The sequence below is a fragment of the Kwoniella shivajii genome, chromosome 6 (genome assembly GCF_035658355.1).
Source record: "Kwoniella shivajii chromosome 6, complete sequence".
Lineage (NCBI taxonomy): Eukaryota > Fungi > Basidiomycota > Tremellomycetes > Tremellales > Cryptococcaceae > Kwoniella > Kwoniella shivajii.
The window spans coordinates 1,126,741-1,152,775 of record NC_085913.1 but is presented as its reverse complement, the minus strand read 5'-3'; the positions used below and the strand labels follow the sequence as shown (position 1 = coordinate 1,152,775).

Sequence of the window (26,035 nt, the reverse complement as noted above, 5' to 3'; positions counted from 1 at the left end):
CTGTTCCATTCAGAAATATATACATCTCTATGTATCACAATTGAAACCATGCATTGATCGTCATTCCAAGTGTCATTGCTTTGTCCTTGTTTCCTCCCCTTCTGGTACCACCAACTCAACACTCACCTTTTCTCTCTCTCTCTCTCTCTTTCGTTCACATCTAACCCATGTCGTGTGAAGATACGGACGACCTCTAAAAATGGTCTCTTTATTATCATTATTCCAATCCAAAAAGAAAGGCAAGAAAGTGAAATCTCGGTCCCCATCTCCATCTCCCTCTCCATCTCCCATTGCACCCAGCTCCAATGGAAAAGGAAGTACAAGATCTCAAGGTGGTTCAAGTAGACCTAGTAGGTTTCTATCGTTGAGACATAAATCAACCTCGTCTTCTTCAAAACCACATGAATATTCGAAGAGAAGAACGAGCGGTGAGATATCTCGTAAGAAATCATCGATCAAATCCAATCAATTTCAAGACCAAGGTCAGACCAAGACCAAAATACAGCCAGACTTCATACCGAAACTGGATTTAGGCTTTGATATTGGAAGCGAAAGGAAAAACGATGAATTCGGTATTCACACTGCAGGAGAAATAATAGCTTTGAACGAAGAAGAAAAGGATGTATTGACTAAAATTCAATTGACTGTGGATGAGGTAAAATCAGCCTGGGAGGTTATTGGAAAAAGTTTGAGAGAGTCAGGTAAGTGTATGCTGCTGTACTTTTTCTACCGTATTCCTAGCTTTACATCACTTCGATGTTCAGCTGAATTGATTTTCATAATGACAGATCTCCATACATTCGGATTGATGTTTCCACTTCAACACGATACCGATCTTGATACACAACGTTACATCTTTGCTTTATTTGCACTATCAAATAGACCAGAACTGTCATCGAAACTTCCAACTATATCTGCACAGTTCGCTCAGACAGCGTCAAACGCCGCAACTGAATGGCGCGAAAGGTTATCTTCCATTTTGAAAGATGTGAACAATCCAACTGACCTAGCTGGAATCCTCAAAAATACTTTGCGTCACTTACGTCCTTCACTTACTCCCCCGGAACCCCTCATAGACCTTTCAACATATACCACATTCGTTCAAGCTGAGCATGCTTCATCATATCCTTTAGACGTTTATCACACTTTGCTTCTACCGAATCTCAAGACTGGCACAGCCGATTTCTTGAACGAGCTATTCGAAGTTTGGTCGGTCATTGTCGCTCATGCTGAGGAGAATACGATGACTCCAGGTCGTCTAGCCTACTTATTGGGATTTTGGTCATGCGGATTAGGAATTGAGAAATACGAGAATTGGCGAGAACTGTACAAGAATTGGAAAATAGCAGGAGCAAGAATGGAACATCTGCTATATGCCTGGATCAGGTAAGCTAATGCTCTATCGTTAGGGCTACCGTAGCACAGCTAATAAATCGCTCACACTAGATATCAATCTGTCACAACCCAAATTCCGACTCGCCTATTGGAGCTAGTCGATAAATACCCTTTCGGAGAAGCATCCGCTTCTTCGAAGGTTCCACCCAGCCCTCCGCCATCTTCATTCCCTCGTCATACGTTACACCTAAGTTTAACCTCGTCTACACCGCTTTCGGAGATACTCTCGAAACCTGGAGAGATTCTGCAAGCTTCCCTCTCCGCCAAAATGGCCCAAGATGCATCGCTCCCACTCTGGTCTTCGATATCGACCGAAAAGGTAGATTTATCGGATCTAGTAGCGGAGGATTCACTCAAATTTCTCAAGACGATAACTCGAGACACAGACCTGCCCTCGAACAATCCAAAAATAATTGAGAATAAGACACCTAGTCCGCCGGTTCACGAACCACTTTATCGCCCATTTTCGACCATCTCAGCTGGTAGTACATCGCGTATTCGTCATCACTCTCATAGTGGTGGTATACCCTCTCCGACCGACCATATCACCTCATCACCGACGTTACCAAATTTCTTATCATACGAGCCTATGAAGCAAGAAGGTGATTCTCCCAAATCAGTCAAGAAACAGGCTTCTCTTGGTGTATTACCTCAAGGCGGTGGTTCAGCGTGGGACGATTTCCAGAAAACTGGATTCGGTGATTCGCCCAAGACATTCAGTGAACTCGCGCTAGCCTTTTCGCCCAAATCGACTGCATCCACTAGTCCGAAAACGCCCGACGTCCGATCGGAAGTCAATGGTACACGACCTGTTATGAAGAAACGAACCACTTTCAACGACTCGAAAGTCCCTACACCGGTGTACAGTATCACAGAAGAGGAAGTCATCGAGATTGATGACTTATTCATGGCGTTTGCCGAAGATGCCCAGCTAGACCCTACAAGTGTGGCTCTTTGGCCACCTTTCTCCCTTGTTCGACTTGCCTCTCCCCTTTCTTCTTTCGAGTCAAACAAGAAAATCGAATGGCTTCTAGTCACTGTCACACACAAAGCTGCACCACCTCCTGAATTCAGATACTCCCCTGAATTTGATCACACCCGACCTACTTCTCCTTCTTCCTCCAAGCCTGGTACACCTCGTGGCTTTAGGGGTATAACAGAATCTTTTAAACGATCTACCTCTTTTCAATCGGGTATGGCCCTCCGAAAATCATTTTTCGGCAATTCGTCATTTACACTATCTAGACATACCTCAGATGAGCTTAGCCCCTTACCAGAAAGTGAAACCAGCAATGCACATGCTCTCAAGGCACCTCTTTCCGCTCAGAGTCTCACTCCTACTGAGTATACGATCACGGAAATGGGAGAAATGATCAAAATCCCTTCTGCCAGCGATAAGGTACCTCTGATACCTCTCGATCCAACGCCTGAGATTTCAGAGGCGACAATAGATGATCCGGCCAGAGATCCAGTTGTTATCACCATGAAGACTCCTCATCGGGAGACTACGATATCTTCTGGACCTTCTGCTGATAGCTTATATGAAGACTGGCAATACTTCAGCGAAGGTGCTGAACATATCGTTTTCTCTTATCGTGGATCTTCACCTAAATATGTCGGGCAAGTATTACGACTTCGAAAATCTCAATTCACGGTAGATGCATCTAGTGATCCTGAATATAAACAAACGAGGGAAGATTGGTCTTCTAAACTTCTCCCAAAGCTTTTACCAGAGAACTTACTTTTGCATACAGAGCATGTGAACATCGCTCAGAAGTGGTTAGAAAATCTACTTGAAGCTGCTGAGGAGCTTCGTCCCGTGAAAAGAAGAGCCGTTGGAGCTCTGACCGGCTTAGTGAATGGTGATGGACATGGTATGCTTGTTGAGGATACGACCATCAACGAAAAGGGAGACGGTCTTGTTAATCTTGCGTTCGAAATCAAGGTAAGTGCAGCTAGATCTACCCTCTAGCTTGTTTTAGTAGTAGCTAAACACAAATTCAATGTCCAGCCTAAATGGGGGTTTCTACCTTCTTCATCCGCGATACAGCCTCGCGAAGTGGCCGAAATCAAATCTCACAATTGTAGATTTTGCATGACCCGTCATCGTGCGGGATACGATGTCACATCAGAAGCGAGATACTGTCCGTTGGATCTATATTCAGGAGATGGAGAAAGAATAAAGCAAGCTATCAAAGGTTTGTGGGGTATATGGGAAGAAAGTGGCGCTAAAGAAAACAATTGGAGGATATTCGTCGATAGTCAATTTGTTAGTCCCGACAAGGTGAGTCAGTCGTATACTTAAGTCTCCATCAGAACTAACGCCAATCTTAGGTCACATCCATCCCATCGTTCGGCGATGGCGAAAATTTGGTGGACGACGTCGCAGCGCTTGTGGCACCAATCCTACTATCTTCGAGAGTCTTTGTGGCCCTCAAGTCACTTCAATCGACCCTCGACCCGACAGACATCTCTGATCTTGCGTCTCGTTTCTCAGACGCTTACCCAGATATGAATCTATTTGATCCTTCTTTAATCCCTTTCCCGACATTTTCTGAACTCGATCAATTCGTCGACCTGTACTTGTCTTCGCCACAAAGTGGAAAAGGCGATTCATGGACTTTAAGAGAAAGATTAATCGCTTTTGCTTTATCAGCAATATTCAAAGATTGTTCGATATTTGTCAAGCTCACTCTACAGTCTTCGACATCTTCTCACGATGACAAAGATGGCAAAGTCGAGTGGAAGCTGGTAGACGGAAGTGGTACAGTAAAAATCATCGATTTAGATCTGAAACCGATCCATAATCTGAAGACCTGGAAAGAAAGGGATGATAAAATATGGAAATATTGGTTGGAACATCCTCCTCATCCCACGTCCCCAATCGTGGCCCAATGTGAAGGAAGAGAAGGGTTGAAAAATGAAGAAAGTGAACACACAGTCAGCGGTGAATCAGGAGAAAGAGTGGAACAAGAAAAATCTGATGACGGGAAGGAAGAACACAATCATTTATTGGATATCCCACTGCAATCCAAAATAACATCAGGAGTTCTTAATTCAGATGGATCTTCAATCCAAGCTTTACTCATCGCTACGCCTGATCAGACCAGATCGAATACACCCTTCCCTGTTCCTTCTGCAAAGCATACACATCCTATCCAAGATCAGGACGCTGACATCACTGCCAGAAACGATGAGTCAGATGAACAGAAAAGCATGCCTGAATTCCTGGTTCGTGAAGTAGACGAGTCTAGGAGAGAAAAGAGATCATTAGCGCCATCGCCATCTCCATCACTTCCTTCCACTGAAGAGCAAAAGGACATCAAAGATGAATCCCCTGTGGGTATCCTAGCTGCAGCCACTGCAGGTGTAGCAAGTCTCGTGAGCTTGGTCGTTGGGGATACTATCGCTTCCGATCAGGAGGAGAAGCATGGATGGGAAGAAGAGAGTAAGTTCAAAAAGACTGAAACGCACGAGAACAAGGACGAGGAGGTAGATCCTGCTTCGCATCCAGAAAAAGAAGTGGGAAATCCTGCTCCTGTTTGGACTGGACTTCAGTTAAACCAACCTCCTTCAACTGCGCGAGAAGATATGGCGACCCCTCTTAGTGAAGCAGAACATTTCTATACGCCATTCGACACTCCCATGATGTCTAGAGTTCACACTTCTGATCAAGCGACATCAGTGAAAAATAGGGAGACCAATAACATCTTGGAACCTGTTGATTGCAAACGAGAAGTATTAGCCGGAACGGTGGAAGACCACAATGACGTGAAGAATGACCAAGTAGGACAGACTGATTTAGCTTCTAATCGTGAGCTCCAACGCACATCTTGTCTCCTAGACTGAGCTGATGAACTACATTGCAGCTGGATCTCCCAAACATCAAACCGGTTCACTAGTGGACGACACTGCTATCAGACCGAGACATCTCGAAGAAGAATTCACCCAAAAAGCAGATAATATCGTGCCAAAGCAGTCAACCTTGCTCCCTCTGCTTGGTCATCCGATCCACACTGATCCTACTGATGCTGGCTATGCTTCAGGAGGTGACAAATTTATCTTTGATAACAATGACATGACTGCTCAACCGAGATCGTCCGCAGAAGGCATCGATCGCCTCAACCATTTACAAAGCAACCTATCGGATTCCACTCCTATTTCCGTCGAAGAAGAAGAAGAACGTTATATCCCTCATCACGACTTATCGACTATATCAGAAGACGGAGAATCCTCACGACCTACTTCCACGTCTCTGTCACGGGGTGATGCTGTTTCTAGAGCAAGTGAGAGAGGTGAACAGTGGGTGGAAGACGTCATCGACTCGGAAGAGGAGACACCACAGGCAATGTATGAGCACTTGAGCGAAGTTGCAGTCAAAGCCAATGAGAATAGTGAGAAAGACCAATACGCCTCATCTCAGGAAGCGAAACAGTCATAAAACCAGGAAAAACCTCCCGACAATCTGTTTACCACGCATTCCCTGTACTGTATATACTACTTCACTTTCCCGATTTTCCCTGTATGATCCACCTCGGTACATATATTCAGCATACAATCACAATACCTCCGTTTTCGCCATTACCATGCACATAATAGCTTTTGTCTTGCTTTAATGACCTTAATGATTAATATGCATACTCTTCGATGTCTTGCTTTGGATGTTCTCGACCTACAACTCATGTATTCAAATTTACTGGTCTGTCGTCATAAGACAGGGGTGGCATACAATATATTAGTGTTTTGACAATTGACTAACTTAGATATGATCTCGGAAAGGGTGTAATAAAGCATACTATAAATATTGAAATACAAAAAGAAGAATGAGAAAGTGCGTGTACCGTATACAGTATGAGGCACAATTTCTTACAGTTTCCTACCAGTTTCTATCATTTGCACAAAATGACTAATACCCTCTAACACCCACTTCACCAAACCTGACTCCCTTTGACGATGAGGCATTTCCAGTGTGATAACTTCTCCTGGAGGGGTGTATAGAAGCTGAGATGGGGAATCTGATTGAAGGCGAAGGGAGATATCCCGCAGAGGGGTCTGGACCTGTGTATTTGGGCAATGAAGGATAATTCCCTTGAGAGGGATAAAAGAGTTTCTGAGCAGGTGATGTATACCCTGGTGGAGAATGGTGTATTCCTGGTCCTGGTTGCGGTCCTGGTCTATGTGTTTGAAGAGAAGAGGGACGTCGAGAACGAATGAAGATGAATAAGACGATTAGGGAGATGATTACGATCGATGAGATTATACCTATGAGAAAGGAGGCGAGTGATGATATCAGCTCATACTGTATGGGATTTATTTGGCAGAGATTGAGACGACAAAGTTTTCAAGATGCGTCGAGATCATTCACCAGCAATAGCACCACCACTGATACCTTTCTTATCTTCATCTTGAGCACGAGTGGCAAATCCGTTCCGTGAACTTCCAATTTGGACTTCAACATTGCCCAACACATCTGTCGATGAGGAGATAGGGAAAGTCTGTACATGTGATTGTATCAGCGTGTGATCCTGGCATGAGGATGGGAAGATAAGATAAGGAGGTTGTGTGAGGAGAAACGACTTCGACACGACCTTTTCTCGATGCTTCGGGGTACAGTACTCACTAGAGGGATAGATCGGATCACGGGTAAGAACAGGGTGGCTAATACGAGAATAAAGGATAACATTGTTGGATGATGTGTGTGAGTCGTCAATGGTGTTTAGGAAAGACTCTCAATATGTGTATCAGGGTCAAAGATAGATGTTAGGTGATCATGATGTGTATATATGGAGTGACTGAGAAAGAAGACGACATGAATATCCAAATATATATTATAGAAATAGTAAGACGATATAACCAGTATATGTTAATTTGGAATTCCATCCCATTCTACTGTAAACCGGTTGATATCATCCCATTTACCGTATCTTCTCTCTTTCACATAATAGTTCAAGTGTTAGTAAAGGAAGGAAGAGCATCAAAGGACCTTTCTCGGGTGGCAAATATATTATAATCCATCACCAAATGACATAGCCCCTTCATTTCCGCCTTCCTATCTTACTGCCAATAAATGGAGATGCATCAGCAGAAGGGTATGACGTCGAATCTTCACCTTGGATATGGCGATATGAACCTTGAGATGATATGCCAGATCCAATGTTAAAGCTGTAAAGCTGTGTGCTCGTTCGCGAAGGATTGATCAACAAGGATGGGGGGTGCACAGAAGGGCAATAGCCCGGAAACACTCACACACCGGCTGATCAACATCCCGTCACATTGAGACTCTCATCAACAAATCACCCATTTCAAGTGGAATGATTGTGGTGTATCTCCAAGTAGATGACAACGAATCAACTTGACCACGATCAATCTAGTGCAACTTCTCCTTCCCCACCTGATTCTCTACTTTCCCCACTCCTCTCACCTCCACTCTCATCACCTTATCTCTCCCACGGTCGACCCACTGAAACGCGTGTAATGAGAACTGTATGGTGCCTTAATCGAACATTACGAGTCTGACCATCCCATTGAACGCGTATGACAGTAGTAGTGGTAGGGTGAATAAGGGTATAAGGGTTATGAACAAGCCATCGCGCAAATGGAGGACGAATGAACATTACTTTTCCAGTGTTCAAAAGTATACTGTTTCATACTTTCAATCACTTTCACTTCAATACCTGTTCAAACGTTCACATATTCAATTTCATCCTTCATTAGATCAAAATCTGCAAATCTCTCGACCGTCCAAAACAACGAATTCATCCTCGCATCGTGCTTATAACAATTCACCTGTAGCCTATACCAACCTACTTGAAACCTGAAATAAAATCACTCAACTTTCCACCGCGTCGGGCTCTCACCAGACCACTATCCACTCATATCCTTAGCCCAATCAATCTATGTCCACCTTCTCCACTCGTCATGCTCATGTCTCTTTCCATACGCATGATGGTACACATATAGCATCGAGCTCCTCTCATCCCTCAAGTGATGCTTTGGTAGCTCCTAGTTCAAGTCCTGGAAGGCTGGAGATGGTTCCTCTCGGTGCGACCAAAACCATACGTGAGTCCATCTTGTAGCACGACATATACTACCTGCCATTTGCGTGATGTGTGTACTGATCATCTTCTTCATATGATATTACAGCTGCACTTAACAAACGTGGAGTCATCTTCTCGCCTCGTACGGATACCAAATTTTTCCATTCTGACGATTTGATACTTCCTTCACCTAATACTCATCTCACTCCTAAAGCACCTTCTTCCATCCGATCATATTCCGATCCCATCACACCGTATGATTCACCTTCCCTATCGAAACGTAAAGGTCGTACTTTGTCCGACACACCCACACTTGTTCGAAGTATCTTGAAAGCTCGTGCAGCACAACAAATTCGTTTAGCGGCATCAGTAGAAGAAGGTACATTGAACAACAAAGAAGCTGCACGTCTGTTGGTCAGCGGGAAAAGACCAAAGCTCTTCGCGAGGGATTCTTTTCAGTTAGCACTGATGAGAAATGCAGCTGGTGAACAACCCACTGATAGGAAAGGCAAAGGAAAAATGTTACAAGATAATGAGAATCCTGGTTCCGATGACAGTACCGCATCGAATTCATCAAATCTTCATGACGGGAAAGAGGTGACGGAAGGCGATGCTATTATGGATGACAATAGCTCTGAAGAAGAAGAGGAAACCATCGAAGAAGATGGCGCTTTATCAACTGGTTCACTCGTGAATATAATATTAGACGGAGCAGAAGATCTTCTAACTCTTGAAGAAGCGTACAACACCTTGACTCTGAGATTACGTTCACGTATACCAACCGAAACAGATATGAGCGAACCCCTTTCTCCCGCTCAAATCGAAGGTATTCGAATATCTGCTCAACCTATAAAAGACGAAGCTCCAGCGATGGTTCGAGCTATTCAACGTGATCTACAACGATTACTAGGTAAACTACCAAGTCATGAATCCGAGTTAACATCAAGCGAATTAGAAATAACACCTTTCAAACATCTCATGCCTCTTCGTGATGATATGACAAACAGAGGTAGATTCACTCCCTCACCTACTCCTGGTATAGGCCCAAAATCATCTTCACCAACAAAATCGACTAGACAAGGATATACAGAAGCTGAAGTTCGATATAGAAGAGAAGCTTCAGGTGTTGGTGCTGCAGTGCTTCGATTTCTCTCTTTCACTTTCCATTCACCTCATCTCTTCGCTTGCTACTCCGATGCGGATCTCACATCACTATTGGAACAAGTCATGACCATTCCTCGAACCCTCAAGCTTCCCACGCCAAATCCCAAGAGAACTTATTACCTCTCAATACTGGTTCTAGCGCAAATGAACCTCCCTTCAGCATGTGTCCAACCCGTGAAAGACAAGATCGTCAGAGCTCTGGAAGGTGCTATGGCAGACAACCTAGGAGCAATGGGAGGTCTATCTTCGGGTAAAGAAGGACCAAGTGCCATCAAGAAAGAGGGATACCACGCTGTAACGAATTTGGTATCGAATTACCCATCAACATTCTTCCCTCATTACCCTGATCTCTTAGCAGGATGCTTGAGAGGTATGGCAAGTTCGACCAACATGATACGGTACAAAGCTGGTGCAGCTACAGCAGCTTTCGCAAGAGCTAAATTCTCCTTGCTAGCCAATACCCAATCGGCTTTACTTGAAAATCCCGATAATTCAACGAAGGAAGCTTGGTCAAAGGCGAAATCAACCATACAGAAGAGCGAGTTTTTCGTTCTCTCTCACTTGAAAAGCGCACTCAAGATTCCAGGGAAATCATCGCCGATCTATGGGAAAGATGGGGAAAAGAAGACGGAATGGCATCCCCTCGAACAGATATTCAAAGATACGGTTGGTTCTGCCACCGATGTTCATTGGGCTTGTGCAGCTTGGAGTCTGATCGTTACTCTCATGGGATCAGCTTATGCTTCTTCAGGATTAGCTGCTGGGTTCGATCACATAATGGATCGATCCCTTCAACCTTCGACCAATGTCGTTCGCCCACTGCTAGCTCGAGTAGCATGGAATCATGCGATCCACGCTTATCTGTCTTCTGGATTCGCGTCCTCTATCTCTGAAGATAAACACCTCATTCGTTCATACAAGCCCTTCGCAGCCTCGTCTCAACAGACAATCGAACAACGAACCTCTAACATCCAGTTCGTCGTTAACCTTGCTCTTTCTAAAGCCACCGACAAAGCTTCATATGCTCGGGCATTGACTAATGCCAAACCTGGTATCGAGTCTCATTACATCTGGCAACGATCCGAAAAAAACAAAAAGCTTCAGTGGCTGATCACTTGTGGTCTCGGTGCTACAGCAGTGGTATACGCTCATACTGGTATGGCAATCTGCCATGAAGATCAACCAGCAAAAGAGATGAGCGCTATTTCAGGTTTACCTTCTTCGGATGGTATACCTTTACCGGACTTGTCACCTGAAGAAGCTAGATTACCTCGACTCGATCATGCTTGGGAAAAAGTTGTCAATCCTATGCTGAAATCCTTCTTCACCATCTGTGGTGTGGATCGACTCACCATACACGGTTGGAAGATGTTTGCAGCCATCACTTCACCCAATACAGACCTGGAATCGAAATGGGATCTCGACAGATTACTCATACCTCGATACATGAGTGGCGAGATCTTCTTCAAGGAAAAAGAAACCGACTTTACGGATTTACTAGCGGATATTCAAGAAGATGAATTACAACCTTCCGATATACCTTCCTGGGGTCATTTCTGGGCCGCTAAGAGATTGGGTAGATTGTTAAACATTTTCGACGAAGCTTTAACTAGTATCCATGGACTAAATGATTCTTCAACTGTTAGTTGGATAATGAACGATACTGGTTTACCTCTAATTCCTGAACCCATCTCAAACATATGGAAGAACCTCCTTCTGGCACTGAGATCAGCAAAAATCGCTCATGCCCCTCCTACACCACTATTCTTTGCAGGACTACAAGCTGTTACTTTACAGCTTATTCAAACCTTCAACCGAGATCCGAAAACATACGTTCCAATCAACAAGATTGATGACAAGGGTCGATGTCTCCTCGATGAAGATGAAATGAGAATTGGTCTTACTTCTCATTTGTTCGATGCTGCTTTGCAGATCCTAGGAGAAGACATCTTGGGTGCTCTAAGACTGCGGTTGGATCAGATACCAAGCTCAGAGCAACACACGGGAATATATCAAAGTGCTTTTGGAGGAGATGCGAATAATCATCCCACTGTAGCTGGAATCTTACTCAGTCAATTCCTCAGAAGTAAATCGCCTTCAACCCCAATCAACCCTTCTCTGCAACACGGCTTCAAAGGTCTGGTTCAAAAGATACTGGATGTCGGCAGTGTACCTGGATATGCGGGTAAATTGCTTGGTGATATCACCAATGCAATGCCATTCCTTTTCGAAGACTGTGAAGAAGTACAACTTGATATTTGGAGACTGCTTGGTAAGATATCTGAAACCTTCTGTTCCGCAGACACTGAGTTGCTGACTGGTACCTCAGCTATCAAATGGACACAAGTTATAGACCTCCAGCCTTCTTCAACGACTTCTTCCACCAACCATACCGGCGCTCTCCTCGTCTCTTTACTATCCGGACCCTTCAGAGGTAGACAAATCACTTCGTACTGGCATCGACATGCTGATAAATCTGATTTGGAAATATGGCAAGCATTACTCAAGGTCACTGTACTCAGATTTAGAGCAAAGAGGTTTGGATCCAATTGCGGCGTTCTTGAGGCTCTAGCTGGCCATTTGGGAGATTTCTTAAGTGAGGGAGAGAAGACAAGGTGAGTTATCCCACTCAAACGGAATGGACATATGGCGAATCAAGCTGACGTTGAGGCGATAGTTCAACGACGATCACACTCTCATGTCTTGCTTCGGCGATCTCTTGGATGTCATTCACTCCTCCTGAAGGATCACAGTCTTCCCCGTGGCATATCTCTGATGAGAATTTTATACCTGTGGATTTCCTCACACTCGTCAATGACGCTTTGATCGAAGCGTACCCTGTACCTGAAACGCAAAATTCCACAATGACCGAAATGGAAGTTTCTCCTGCCGTCTTCGATCTCCTGCAAAGCTTGGCTGGCATTCTTGAAGATACACCAAGACAGTTTGTAGGCAAAATACTGGATCCTGTCAAGGCGGGGTTAGCTACTTGGCTTGAGGATAAAGAGAGAGTATTGAGTAGTGACATGCACGAAAAGGTCAGTCTCACCGAGCTTCGGATCGCATTCAGCTAACATCGACGTATGCTACAGCTCGACGAGGTATATGTTATCGTTCTTAATATTCTATCATCCACCATGCCATCGGAGGACCTACCTATCAATTCTGAAACACTCAACTCATTGGCAGAGATATATATTCCTCGAATATCCAAAGCTCAATCTTCTTCAGTTCCCCTAACATTCCAATCATTCTGGAATAAGACTTTCGCCACTGTCAACGACCTGATGTATTCAGAAGATGTAGCGGATTTCTTGAGAGATCTCTTGATGGCCGTTCCTGGAATGATCGTTTGTCCAGGACTAGAAGGTTCAAGTGTTCTATCTCAAGATGAAAGTCTGAGTAAATACCCTCATATACAAGCCACTCAGCCTGAACAGGAACCAGAACGAACGGAAAATCACCAAACAGGAATAGAAGTGGCAGTGGAAGCGGAAGCGGAGCTTACTAACCCAGAATATGATGCCGACGTCTCTCAATCATTGGAACAGACTCAAGTCCATGGCGGTGCGGACGCTGAGGTGGATATTCTGGTTGATGAAACTAGAGATGACATGAATCCCCTTTCTTCACCTACGAAGGGAGCGGCCGAAGATCACGAAGACGTATTTGGTCCTGCTGCCCTGACCAGGACTGCCAAAGCTAAGGGTAAGAAGAAGGTTATACTCAGACAAAGTCGAGTAAAAAGTAGAAGAATTTCTGAAGGAATCGATCAAGGCATCGAAATGCAATGTAAGCTATATATCACTGTGGCATCGGTACCTTCTCAGCTGATGATGAATGTTTGTGCTGTTTTTTCCAGCTTTACCTGAATTGGAAACAGTCAAGGTCGAAGATATACCTACGAACAGTACATCATTACCTGAAATTGCAAATGATACTCCTTTAGTGGAAGACTCGGACGAAGATTGTATCATCGTCATGCCAAGTCCAAGGTTTTATAAAAGAAAGGGATTGTCTATTCCTGTTTCCGATTCTTCAACACCCACAGCAGCGGAAGCTGGAAATGATAAGGAACGACAAGAGGATGACAGAGAAGAGAAGGTTGAAGATACCCCTGCAACCAACGCGATGGTAGTAGCTGAGCTTGAGGCGGTTGAAGATACTCCTTCTCAAGAAAATGTAATTGACGTCATTGAAGATACCCCTCTGCCCGATAATGAGATAGAAACCGAAGAGAAATTAGGACATCAAATACAACCTGAACTTGTCACATACGCTGGAGTTGAACAACGATTGGTTGACAGCGAGGCTAACCTATTAATACAGCCCACGCCTGCGCCAGGACAGACTTCAAGTGGATCACCATCGAGACCTTCACTACTTATCTCAGCTGGTCGATGGTTATCGAAAGTACATTCTCTCCCATTTTTCTCACCTTCTCCAATCCCACCGCCTCCCACTCAACCTGAAATAGAACCGCAAACAAACACCATATCTCAAGTTGAACGAGAAGAAGTTGTCTCGCCCTTGAAAGTCAGTCAAGCTTCGAAGAAGCTTAAGAAGGGGAAGAGACTGAGCAAGAGAGATGTACCGAGATCTGCTTCAGTGATATCTCAATTCCAAAGTCAAACTCATAGTCAAGGAGAAGAATTTTCTGCTTCATTACCTGACCCCGAACCAATTTCAACCAAAGCTACAGCTCCTCTCACAAAATCTCAGTCTACTGGTTCAATCCCTTCAACCACTTCATCAAGGAATAAACGTAGAATCAGTGACATTTCATCAATCGAAATTGCTGAACCGAGAAGATCTAAAAGAAGAAAACCTAAATCACCTTCACCGTCTATACCTGCAATTGAAGAGAATGAAACGGAAGCGGAATGTACCTCAGAGCCCGCTCAAGTTGATCTACAAGAGGAAGTGATTGATATCTCGATCACTGCGCCGGAACCAATAGATGATGATGAAGATGACGAATTGCTCTTATCACCTGAGTCGGCACGTAGAAGGAAAAGAGAAGAAGAGGAAGAAGTTGTCAGATTTTCGCAAATCAGATCAACAAATCATATTCACACCCAAGTGGACTCACAGTTCAGCCAAAGTATAAGTGGTAGATTTGACGATGCACCTGAAGATTCAACAATACCACTTAGTCTACCTAAAAGACCCAGATTGACTAAGACGCCTTCTTCACCTTCACCTTCGTCCAAATCCAAAGCCAAATCCAGATCCAGATCGAAATCAAGATCAGAATCAGAATCAAAAGGAAATTCAATTCCTCCTTCTACACCAACTTGTTCAGCATCGAACAAATCATCTCCATCCGGATCCGGATCCGGATCCAGATCCGGGTTCGGTTCTGGTTCAATGTCAAAAGGAGAACAGATCGATAAATTACCGAATAAATCACCTAATAAACGAACGACTCAACAAGCTATGATACTTGAAATGTTAGATGAAGCTGCGAGATCAAAACAAGCAATCGATAATTTAGATTATCAAGGTGTTAAATCCCTTTTAAAGAATTTAAACGTACTTCGAGAAGCTGCTGAAGAGAGGATGATCTCCCGTATGGAGGAATTAAGAAATAACAGGATGTGATACTCTCGTTCTCCTTTGTCATCCGTCAAGACGGGTGTGCAAATCAAGGAGTGAGAACTCATGGGAACATGTCACCTTGTGAAATACAAATATACATATTAGGAAGGATTACGATATAGTTAGCTGTTGTTCGTTTCTTGCTTTTCACCCCATAAATACACTTAATTTATGCACATGACACAGCCAGTGCCAGTGCCATTCGTACACACCCTTACCTCACCACATAGTTTAGCTTAATGTTCACACATAATGACAAATTGTTTTATACAAATATACGAAAATGAAAATGTAGATAAAATGCATAATGTTGAAATGTCTATACAAATACATGGTACAGTACATCGTTTTCATGAGAGTCTGGTTCACATGAAACAGTATACATGATCAGTGATAATGATAATGAATGATATTATATATTGTCACTTTCCCCTTCTACCCTCCACGTTTCATACCTTCTGTTTCTCTTCAAATTGATCACTTCCACAATACGTCTGATCGTCACTTTACCTCCCAGACTTGAGCTTCTTCTTCCTGGCTCGTAAGAGGACTTGAATCAATTCCGCATTACGTTCAAATACACCTTTATAAACTTGTTTTTGCAATGGCGTTAAAGAGATAGGAACGATGATTTCGATCTGTAAAATATTGAAGATGGAGAATGTCAGCGTCATGCATTGCGATAATTGCAATGATCAGCGCAACAACAAAGCATTGTCATTTCAAAAGGAGAGACCACCGAGATCGAGTTATGAACACCGCGAATAGACTTACCTTCGGGGGTAATTTCAATACATCGCCTTTGATCCTTCTAAGAATAAAAGGTTTTATCATCTCATGTAACTCAGTGACTAATGATTCGTTCAAATTCAAGAATCTTTTCTCCAGATCGTACAGATCCCTGCAAGTGATACAATCAGCTGCTAGATCGGGTTTACACGCATGCCGGCACTTGATAGCTCTCAATCAAGGACTTACCGGAAAGCCACGGGATCGAGAAAATTCAAAAGATTGAATAACTCTCTAAGATTGTTGTTCAGGGGTGTGCCTGTAAGGAGGATTCGATGAACGCTGTTCAAGGTTTTGAGTCGGTTGAAGATCAGACTGCCATCGGACTTGACTATCACCAGATGGTAATCGTGTCAGCTTATCGGGCATTCCTAAAAACCTGGTTACGAGGACAGGGGTTTCCCCGGACGTCACTTACGCCTTTGACCTTCATCAACACACAACACCTCCCATCTAGGTATATTCCCGAAAACCCTAAACTCGTTTCCCGTGATCATGTCGTAAGTTGTGAGGACAACATGCCTGCGGCAATGACAACTGTATCAGCCGCTACATTCAATTTCGATATATGCGTTGCTAAGCTGCTCAGCATCCATGAGGTATATGACTCACGCTTTCAATCCTGCAGCTTTATTCTGCATACCCCTGTGGTATAATTCGTATTTGCTGATGATCTTTCGAGCTATGTTTGTCGTTAGCTTTTTGGCATCCCACGTCCACAACCATATAGCTTACAAGCTGCTTCTCCATAGTAAGGAACCTGTTCTTGCAGTCAGCTATAGTCTCTGTACTGAAAGCTGGACACGACTTACAATTCTCATATGGGGAACCCATTTTTCAAACTCCCTTACCCAATTAGTGATAGTTCTTCGGTCGCACAAACCATTAGCTTCAGCTTTATGAACTGCCTGGATGGCGCAGCTTTTTGAGGCATAAGTCAAACCTACGAATTGGGAACAATCACCAGACAAGGGTAAATCTTGTATTTGTTTGATCCCAAATATCCCAGAACGGAAGCAATTTGGATTCTGATTGCCACAATGTTAGAGATGAAGCATCTGCGGGATATAAAAACCCCCTGCGAACTTACGTTTTGCCCAATCCCATATCATCAGCCAGTATACAGCTCTCTCTCCTGAAGTGTTTAGTGAGCAGCCACTGAAACCCTTGCATTTGGAATGGCATCAGAGTCTGTTGAAGGTGGCGTAGTCAGCCTTTTGACGAAGCGAAATCATCTTAGATGAAATAGGAGCGCTTACCCCTCCAACGATGCATTCCGATTGCTCCTTTGGTGGGTTGAATAGACCCGCAGCTGCACTATCACGTATCGTACGTTGCTCTCCTGTGAGAACTGGTATGTCAACTTTTCTTGCCCGAAGAAATCGAGCCAAGGCACGTTTGAATGCTGGATAGAGTGGAGACGTCGCAGGTGGTGGTGTATCCCATGTTGCTATCGCAGATGTCAGCTGTAATCCTTCAATGACGACGTATTGTTTAGCTTACACTGATCATATTGAAGATCATCCCATTTAACCTGACAATGTTCCGTGCTCAGCATTGATTCCGTTTCAATTGCTAGTAGAACCATTGTGCAGAAGCTGTCACTCACGAAGCACCAAGTAACTAAACCTGCTACTTCGTCTATGTCATCTTCATCGAGATCCCTGTTTGTCTTCTCTTCCCACAGATCAATATCCATCTGCATGTCTCTAGGCGGTTCTTGCCCATCTTTCAATCCATACTTTTGCCGCATCACATTTGCTGAATTGACGAAATTGCCGTTCGATCTGAAGTCAGGAAGAGGTGATCCTGACGCAGATGCGGAAAGGGAAGTTGACATGATTCGTTTTCCTCTCTTTTGAAGGTTATTCTGACCCCTCGAAGGGGGAAGCAGCATGACATCTAAAACTCTATCGATTGTCTATCATCGCAGTAGACTCAGCCCAAAAGCTTTTGGCGGAAAACAAAAATTACTCACACTCCATTCGATTGGTAAAGCACCTTCCGCATCTGCTTCAGGCCCAGGTCCGATACCCTTCCATTGCGTCTTACCGTCTTGGCCATTCTGATCATGACCAAATCCTGATCTTCGTCCAGTCACTGTATCATCTTCTGCAGTAAGCTTAGCAATAGTAGGTTCGGCGATCTCGTCTCCTTTGGCAGCGAGGGTTTCATCGGTAATGAGATCGAGAGCTGGACCTTTTTCGAGAAAGCGACGGAGCCTTTGGGCTGAGAGAACCTGGAGCCATGGGTGCGGAACCCAAGTGACCTGACAGATGGTCAATTCCTACCTGTCGGGGGCTACAAGTAGCAATCTGGAGCTCACATGTCTGAAACTTCTTCCAGTCCACTTAACGAGATATTCTCGAGGAAGAGTATCCTTCCAATTCGCTTTCTCATCATCTTCGAGTTCTGGCTCTTTAGCATTGGGCGGTGAAGGTCTCCAAGCGATGATCTGAATTACACACAAGTGAATAATGGTCTAACGCAACTGATCGTGAGGTGGTATCAGCTGTTTCATGCCAACTTACTGCATCAACTGTCCATATGAAAGCTCTACATTGATGACAAATCCAAGCTTGTCTGCCACCAGTATGATTTTGATAATGATCTGCTACTTCAGGTAAAGAAGGATCATCCCCAAGTGAATGAGGGACTTCCACTCCAGAAGGTATCAGCCAGAAACCTTCGGAGACTTTGAATCTCACTTACAATGTTCATAATGCACACATTGTTTACATCTCAAACATCTAAACTTGAGCGTCGGACCTTTTCCGTCGTCCTCTTTCTTTTCAGGGGTCATTCGATCAACTTTCATCTCGTCATCATTTCCATCTTGCTGCTCTTCACGCCCATTGGCTTCCTCCGCATCTCCCTCCTTAGGCTTTTCGTTTGGGGGTCTGAGATCGTCCTTATGACAGACAAAGCAATCTGGATTGAGAATACACTTCGCACAAGTAAAGACGGCGGATTCGTCAATAGCGACTGATTTTCTAAGCCGTTCACCTTCTTTAAGAGGTCCATCTTGTTCGCGGAGTGCGGCAAGGACTTCTTTCTTCTGATTTGGAGCAAGACAGCCCTACGGATGGTGTTTCCATCAGCTATATGCGACTTCAGAATCTGTTGAAGAAGGCAAAATATACATACCCAATGAGAGGAAACAACACATTTATCGCACTGATAATATTCAGGTTCAGCTGTCATCTTCTCTCACAATGCTAAGGTGGACGAAGCTAACCTCTATCCAGCCCTCCAATATTTCGGCCAGTTCTTCGTCGCTGATCTCGTCGTCCGCATCGTCTCTTCTTTTTTTCTTATTCTTTCTATCTTTTCTTGCAATTGCCCGTTCCAGAATATCATCTGCAGGCTCACGAGAACATTTCTCGCAGAACTGTGCATCATCACCGTCAGCTGAGGCTCGTGATCGTGCTCCTTCAACTCACCCCTCTGTGAGTATATAGTACGTCTTCTGGGATTTCCACTTTCGTGACCTTTGCTTTAGCTTTACCTTTTTTGTTAGGTTTGCCATAATTTGATTCAGATGAAAGGTCACTAAATAGTCCATCTGAAGAAGATGAGAACACGACGAAGTCATCTTCGCTTTCTTTTCGCTTGCGTTTACTGGGTAAGACCATGTTTTTTCGTGGTCTGCCTCTACCTTTCTTCGAGGTGAATGCTCGAGCGTCCTCAGATTCAGAAGATGATGAGATCGATATAGGAGACGGATTGTGCGCCTGTAATGTGTAGTCAGCAACTGGACGTTGACAGTGATATTGCTTTATTTGATCAAATGGAATAGATCAATGAGACAAATACGAAAGAGCGATGTACAGTCGCGAAAAGAAAAGGGGATAAAATTCAATTCCCATTCCTCCTTTGTTCCTGATTATTTGTTCATAGGAGATTAAAGCGTCGTCAATGCTTGGAAAAGCAAAACCATCCTCAACTCACAACTGGATTCTTCGCTCTTGTTCTACCCGCTATCAAGCCATCTGTATCGTCTCTCGTTTCACGTCTATCGAAACCTTGTGATCTGTGACTTCTCCTCAGTGCAATACCATCTTCATCGCTCATTTCACTTTCTTCACTGAGATCCATACTGACGATACTTGCTCTAGTATCATCTTGACTACCATACATGTGATCATCTCCGAATGATGCTGATGATCCCCTATTTCTTCGACGAGCTGTTTGGACGATTGACGATGACCCTTCGCTTGAATCATATGATGACCCTTCTGAAGTCTCACCAAGTAATCTTTTTCTACTCTTCTCCGTTGGATTGGCAGTATCTCTTCGTAAATGAGCATATTTCCTTAATTCTATCAAGGGCATAAGAGGAATTTCAACTATTGGTCTAATTCTTCTTCTGTTTGGTACAGGAGATGATGTTTTATTCAACAGTGAGGTTGAGGTTGACAACTGTTTATTTGATTTTCCAATTGGATTTCCTTGTGTCCTTTTAGCGGTTTGGCGATGTATGATCGGTCCTTCAATTTCCTGAATCTCGATTTCATCTTCTTCCTCTTCTGCTTTAGATCCTTCTTCAGCATGATTGGATGCTTTTCGTATGATGTCAGGAGAAAACTGATCATCACTAAATGCTAGTGGATCAGTAGATACTGTATCTTGACGTTGTCTCCTATCATCAGGATTTGAGGGCACAGCAGAAAAGATTGACCTTGATCTCGATCCTGATCTTGATTTGGAGATTGGATGTGATGGCGAGGAAGGTGGTATCTCTTCATCTGTCACTCGAGTTTGCCTTGATGGACCGGCTTTAGGAGGTGAATTCGACATTATTTTTGTTATTGTTTTTTTCCTTATTGATGCATTAATGTCATACTATCGATTTCATTCGAGACTGTGAGGGACACTATACGTGTAATCTTATCCGGAAGGAGCTATAGCTATTCTTCTAACCTGTGGTTATTATCAAATATATATATATACATCTTCTCGTTAGCATCTCATTCACTTTTTGAACATTAACTTATTATATTCTCATTATCGACATACAAATCAATCTACCTTCGAAATCGCGATTGACCTTTTACCCCACATATCATACATCCTCTCAAATCTGTTACCCCGCATTCTCAATTCCTCTTCAGCTGCCACTCTTATGAATTCCGCTCTACACCGTAAATCGGAGATATACTGATCATACCATGTGACAACCATGCAGGAGTAAGGTACGACGTAACAAGATCAATTAGGAATTTCCATGAATTTGCATTGTTATATTGGTAATTTGCCACTAGAAGCTTACGCACGGACCCCACGCGCGCCGGATATGGGATGAAATATGATTGACTGATTGATTGATGGATGAAGTGTTCTTCAGTTCTCCATATACACTCTGATATATATAAAGTAGTAGGAAAAACAGGTCAAAACAATCTCCCCCACTTCATCTTCTTTATTCATCTATTCATTCTTGTTCTTGTACGCATACAAATCGTTCCAATCTTTCGCAAACATGTTCCGATCAACTGCTCTTCCTTCTCTCAAAGTGAGTCATCCTTTATATTCCAGACGCGTCACATTCCTCCACTCTTGATTCGAAAACATTACATTTCAGCTGATATCACCGTTGTGTTAGGCCATCCGAGTACCTGCTCAAACTAGATCATTCGTATCTAAAGCTCAACTCGTAGGTAGATTAGGTGCCGCTCCCGAGAAAGGTACCACCAGTTCTGGGCAAGAGTACTTCAGGTGAGTACGTCCGGCTATTCGTAATATCAGCTAGGTGACCGAAAAATACCCAGAAGCTGACGTGAGATAATTCAGATACAATCTTGCTGTCACTAAACCCCCTAGGAAGGATGCTGAAGGTAGTGAGTGCAATCTTCCTACCGCATTTTTTTGCTCGATACGTGGAAACATCGTGTGCTGACCATATTGTTAGAACCCGTCCTCGACGAACAAGGTTGTACGTACACTTCACACTTGAGCTTCGCTTCCATCAAATCAGCTGTTGTGAAGTCCTTCTCGAATCAATCAAGCTGACATGACTTGTCATCTGGCTCAGATCCCGTACGAGATTCGAGCTGGTTCACCGTCTTCAACTTCAGAGAGAGAGCTGCTGAATCTCTCGAAAGATTACAACCTGGTTCTTTGCTTTACGTAGAGGGTGAGTTGTTGGGTGATATGCTTTCCGGTCATATTGCTGGGAGTCCTTCTTTTGCTTGTCTGACAGGGCTGTCCCTCGAGTCAAATCGGGCACGATATGGGCCAGTCCCTTGACTCCTAAGTCTACGCTGCGTTCGACCCACATACAAATTCACTCCGAATCTCACTTTCACTGTGTCTTCTTTCTGCTCTAATCATATTCGGAAGCTGACACCGCCATTGCAGCTCAAATCGACACCATCACCACCCCTCCCGCTGGTGATCAACCTGGCTCAAAGCAATATGTCTTCCGAGAGAACTCTCATAGAGTACTCTCCAAACCTAAGTCTGAGTAAAGCTAAAGGACCGATAGTCAGGAGCATACTGGAACGGACGGAGTTTGTCCTATTGATTAGGTTTCAAGTAGATAGATGGGATGCACCACTCTTTTCGGATTATTGTTTACATGAATGCGGTATTTGCGATGTTGCATATTTGGTACTGATACAACAGCGTGATACACTTTTGTGCAGAATGTGTCCTGTACGAGTAGTATGTATCTTCTATCAAGAGCTTGAACCCCCTCGCGTCTCTTGTACGCCGATAGGCTCATTCACAGGGTGTACTACAGAAGTGGTCATATACTTCTCTCTGCATTATCCTCCTCTTCCACCTCGGAGTTCTCCTTCTCCATCCCAAACCTCTTCCATATTTCTTGATTCATAGCTTGGACATAAGATTCACTGATGTCAATCAAGAGTGTCTCTAGACTTTCATATGTCTTATTTACCTTTTGGGAAAGTTCATTGGATCCTTCAGCGGAATCTATCTATAAGTATTGATATCCAAATAGGTTAGCTTGATTTCAGCGTTAGAGCAGATCAGAATTTGATAGCTTTCAAAGGGGATGAGGAGAGAGGGGAGACGCGATAGCATATTCTGGATAAATATAAGGAAGAACCGTATATTCCCTGAGATAGGAAGAAACGAGAAAGCATTTTGCACTATATATTCTCGTCCAGTATGGAAGGAAGAATGTGAAGGAGGATACGATCGGATCACTTACAGTCCAGCCACTCCTATCCAGCCTTAGACTGACTATCCCCTCTTCATCCTTCAGAACAATCTCAGCTCTTCCCACTACTCTAGAAGGTGTTATTCCCGTGGACCTAGTCTCATCCTTGACACTAATTAATTCTTCTTCGGTTCTGGGAAAAGATTTTTCTTCTATCACTTTAGAACCGCTGACTCCGAATGAATTGGATGATAAGGCAGCGCGGATCTCAGGTAGAGGATCTAGCAGTATATTGTGGGTCGATGTCATGTCTTCGCCAGGAGGTGATGCGGATAAAGAGGGATTTGTTGGAAATACAGATGGATTATAGGTTGTTTTCTTGTTTTGGCTTCCCAGGATATCGAATGAACAATTGGTATTGTTCTCTATTTAATGAGACTCGGTGCTGGTATCGTTAAAATGAGGACCTGGTATCGAAGGCTCTTGAATATCACATGTGATGTAGAACTAATGGACGATACTTCATTACAAGGCAACAACAAAGGACAAATCACCTCACTCCTCATTTCCGATGGTCAACCTCCACTCAAAAAATTGCTGCATAATTTGTGCCCGTCGACCTCAAAAGTATTGTAGGTCTGGTAGACGCCCAACAAGTCGATTGTACATCAACTTCATAACTCACTGCTAATCATATCGTACACGTATGGCAAAGAATATATATCAAAAAATGCATGACTGAGATCCTGACTGGACTGAAACTACTGCCAAAAACAACCTACAACACCCCTCTAGATCAACGCCACGCCTCACAACGCAAAGTCTGCTATATTGACTCATGGGGCTGAGACTTGAGCGATGTTTCTTTGAGCATCACCACCCAAGTTATCAGGTATAGCGTATCTTGTATCTGCCTCTGACAATAATCTACCACCGAAAAGAGTTTGTCCGTTTTTGGCGTGGAAAGCAGCTAGACGAGCTTCTACTTCTGGACCTGCAGATCGTAGTGAGTAAGAAGGTGATCAGTTGTGTTTCTCCTTGACATTACCACTATGTGAAAACGACAATTGACTCACGGAAATGTCTCATTAGACCCTGAATAGGCCAAGCAGCAGCATCACCCAAGGCACAGATTGTATGACCTTCAACTTGTTTTGTCAATTCTAATAACATATCAATCTCTCTTTCTTGTGCTCTACCTTCAACCATTCTATCCATCATATTCATCATCCATGTCGTACCTTCTCTACAAGGTGTACATTGACCACAGGATTCGTGTTTGTAGAATTTAGCAAATCTTGCAATGGCTGATATCATATCTGTTGTTTGGTCCATGACGATAACAGCACCTGTACCGAGTGAAGTTTGGGCATCTTTAAGAGAGTCATAGTCCATCCTATGGGTATATTGTGCTATCAGCGCAAGTCATAGGATGTTTGAAGGGGGACTGAAGGACAGCCCAGAAGACGAAGTCGCCCGTATATCAAGGATGATACTCACAAGACTTTCTCACAGTCTGATCTTGGAATGACCGGAACTGAACAACCACCTGGAATGATACCTTTTAGATTTTGCCAACCACCTCTGATTCCACCGCAATGTTTTTCTATTAATTCTTGTAGAGGGATAGACATTTCTTCTTCGATGACACAAGGGTTATTTACGTGACCTGAAATACAATAGACTTTTGTTCCTGAATTTCTTTCTCTTCCGAATCCAGCGAACCATGATCCACCTCTTCTAGCGATCGTTGGAGCGACAGCTACAGTTTCGACATTTGCTACTGTTGTTGGACAGCCGAATAACCCAACGTCGGCAGGGAATGGTGGCTTCAATCGAGGTTTTCCTTGTTTGCCTTCGATTGATTCAATTAAAGCAGTTTCTTCTCCACAGATATACGCTCCGGCACCTCGATGTAAATAAACATCAAAATCGTATCCAGAATTACAAGCGTTTTTACCAATCAATCCGGCTTTATAAGCTTCGTCAATTGCTTGTTGAAGATGTGATGCTTCTTGGTAGAATTCTCCACGAATATAGATGTAAGCTAAAGAGATGAACACCGATCAGTTCAGCTTGTCCCTCTACTTTGGAAAGGCCGTTGCTATAATTATCACTCACCGGCACTAGCATTCATCGCTCGTCCAGCCACCAGACATCCTTCAACTAGCTTATGGGGATCTCCTCGCATGATCTCTCGATCTTTACATGTTCCAGGTTCACCTTCATCTGCGTTGACTACAAGATATCGTGGTCTGTAAAATAGGCATCGAGGATGTCAGCTAGATCCCGCGGCGATCCACTCCTTGTGTCCAGTTGAAGGCAAAACTCACCGAGGATCTTTTTCCCATCCAGGTTTGTTCACTGAAAGTTATCAGCATGACATTAGCATTCATCGATTACATGTCTTTCCAAGGCGAGATGACCCATATTGCTCATTCCGATTGAAGGGAAAGATCGGACCAAGGCGAATGGAAGGAGATGGACAAGATTGTATAAATTGGATTGTAACGTACTGAAACTCCACTTCAAACCACTTGGGAAACCAGCACCACCTCTACCCCTTAGACCACTGTCTTTAATAGTTTGAATTATCCAACTATCACCTTTTAATAAGATATCTTTTGTCTTATGCCAGTCGCCTCTACTTTGTGCTCCTTTTAACCCATGGTCATGTTTCAGATATAAATTTGTGAAAATTCGATCTTGATCCTTCAAACCACCATAATGTCTAACTGGTGGATCAGATACAGTCGCCAATGATCTTGATCCGATTGAACCGACTGTAACTTTAGCAGCGGCGGACGATCGTAGCGATGATGATCCTGAAGAAGATGGTAATGATCGTAATAATGTTCTTGAGCGTATCATCCTGACTTGATCTATCCGTTTATAGATGGTGTGAAGGTGAAGAGGAAGG

The 26,035-nt window shown here is 43.6% G+C and overlaps 7 protein-coding genes across 7 annotated transcripts; 3 read left to right on the top strand and 4 right to left on the bottom strand.

Moving 5' to 3' along the window:
• Positions 1–199: 199 nt before the first annotated feature.
• Positions 200–5,836, top strand: IL334_004890 (uncharacterized protein; the record flags this gene model as incomplete). The annotated part of the gene is made up of 6 exons (XM_062936605.1): positions 200–701; positions 789–1,386; positions 1,447–3,340; positions 3,407–3,679; positions 3,730–5,209; positions 5,265–5,836. The coding sequence occupies 6 exons, from the start codon at positions 200–202 to the stop codon at positions 5,834–5,836; spliced, it is 5,319 nt and encodes a 1,772-aa protein (XP_062792656.1).
• Positions 5,837–6,301: 465 nt separating this feature from the next.
• Positions 6,302–7,078, bottom strand: IL334_004889 (uncharacterized protein; the record flags this gene model as incomplete). Its single annotated transcript, XM_062936604.1, has 3 exons — positions 6,302–6,657; positions 6,761–6,890; positions 7,016–7,078. The coding sequence occupies 3 exons, from the start codon at positions 7,076–7,078 to the stop codon at positions 6,302–6,304; spliced, it is 549 nt and encodes a 182-aa protein (XP_062792655.1).
• A 1,213-nt stretch (positions 7,079–8,291) lies between these two features.
• Positions 8,292–15,200, top strand: IL334_004888 (uncharacterized protein; the record flags this gene model as incomplete). The annotated part of the gene is made up of 6 exons (XM_062936603.1): positions 8,292–8,454; positions 8,539–11,868; positions 11,926–12,211; positions 12,274–12,634; positions 12,689–13,388; positions 13,459–15,200. 6 exons carry the CDS (start codon positions 8,292–8,294, stop codon positions 15,198–15,200), a joined length of 6,582 nt encoding a protein of 2,193 aa, XP_062792654.1.
• Positions 15,201–15,703: 503 nt separating this feature from the next.
• IL334_004887 (uncharacterized protein) lies at positions 15,704–20,786 on the bottom strand (the record flags this gene model as incomplete). Its single annotated transcript, XM_062936602.1, has 20 exons — positions 15,704–15,835; positions 15,972–16,098; positions 16,176–16,317; positions 16,405–16,508; positions 16,599–16,668; positions 16,722–16,746; positions 16,799–16,853; positions 16,934–17,014; positions 17,077–17,177; positions 17,246–17,436; positions 17,490–17,520; positions 17,596–17,907; positions 17,965–18,255; positions 18,313–18,441; positions 18,518–18,648; positions 18,699–19,065; positions 19,134–19,163; positions 19,225–19,377; positions 19,430–19,720; positions 19,938–20,786. The coding sequence occupies 20 exons, from the start codon at positions 20,784–20,786 to the stop codon at positions 15,704–15,706; spliced, it is 3,612 nt and encodes a 1,203-aa protein (XP_062792653.1).
• A 682-nt stretch (positions 20,787–21,468) lies between these two features.
• Positions 21,469–22,456, top strand: IL334_004886 (uncharacterized protein; the record flags this gene model as incomplete). The annotated part of the gene is made up of 6 exons (XM_062936601.1): positions 21,469–21,501; positions 21,592–21,704; positions 21,780–21,826; positions 21,898–21,921; positions 22,021–22,122; positions 22,347–22,456. 6 exons carry the CDS (start codon positions 21,469–21,471, stop codon positions 22,454–22,456), a joined length of 429 nt encoding a protein of 142 aa, XP_062792652.1.
• Positions 22,457–22,737: 281 nt separating this feature from the next.
• IL334_004885 (uncharacterized protein) lies at positions 22,738–23,424 on the bottom strand (the record flags this gene model as incomplete). Its single annotated transcript, XM_062936600.1, has 2 exons — positions 22,738–22,929; positions 23,167–23,424. 2 exons carry the CDS (start codon positions 23,422–23,424, stop codon positions 22,738–22,740), a joined length of 450 nt encoding a protein of 149 aa, XP_062792651.1.
• Positions 23,425–23,951: 527 nt separating this feature from the next.
• Positions 23,952–25,986, bottom strand: IL334_004884 (NADH dehydrogenase [ubiquinone] flavoprotein 1, mitochondrial; the record flags this gene model as incomplete). The annotated part of the gene is made up of 6 exons (XM_062936599.1): positions 23,952–24,109; positions 24,192–24,511; positions 24,616–25,162; positions 25,237–25,370; positions 25,449–25,479; positions 25,632–25,986. 6 exons carry the CDS (start codon positions 25,984–25,986, stop codon positions 23,952–23,954), a joined length of 1,545 nt encoding a protein of 514 aa, XP_062792650.1.
• Between the last annotated feature and the right edge of the window lie 49 nt (positions 25,987–26,035).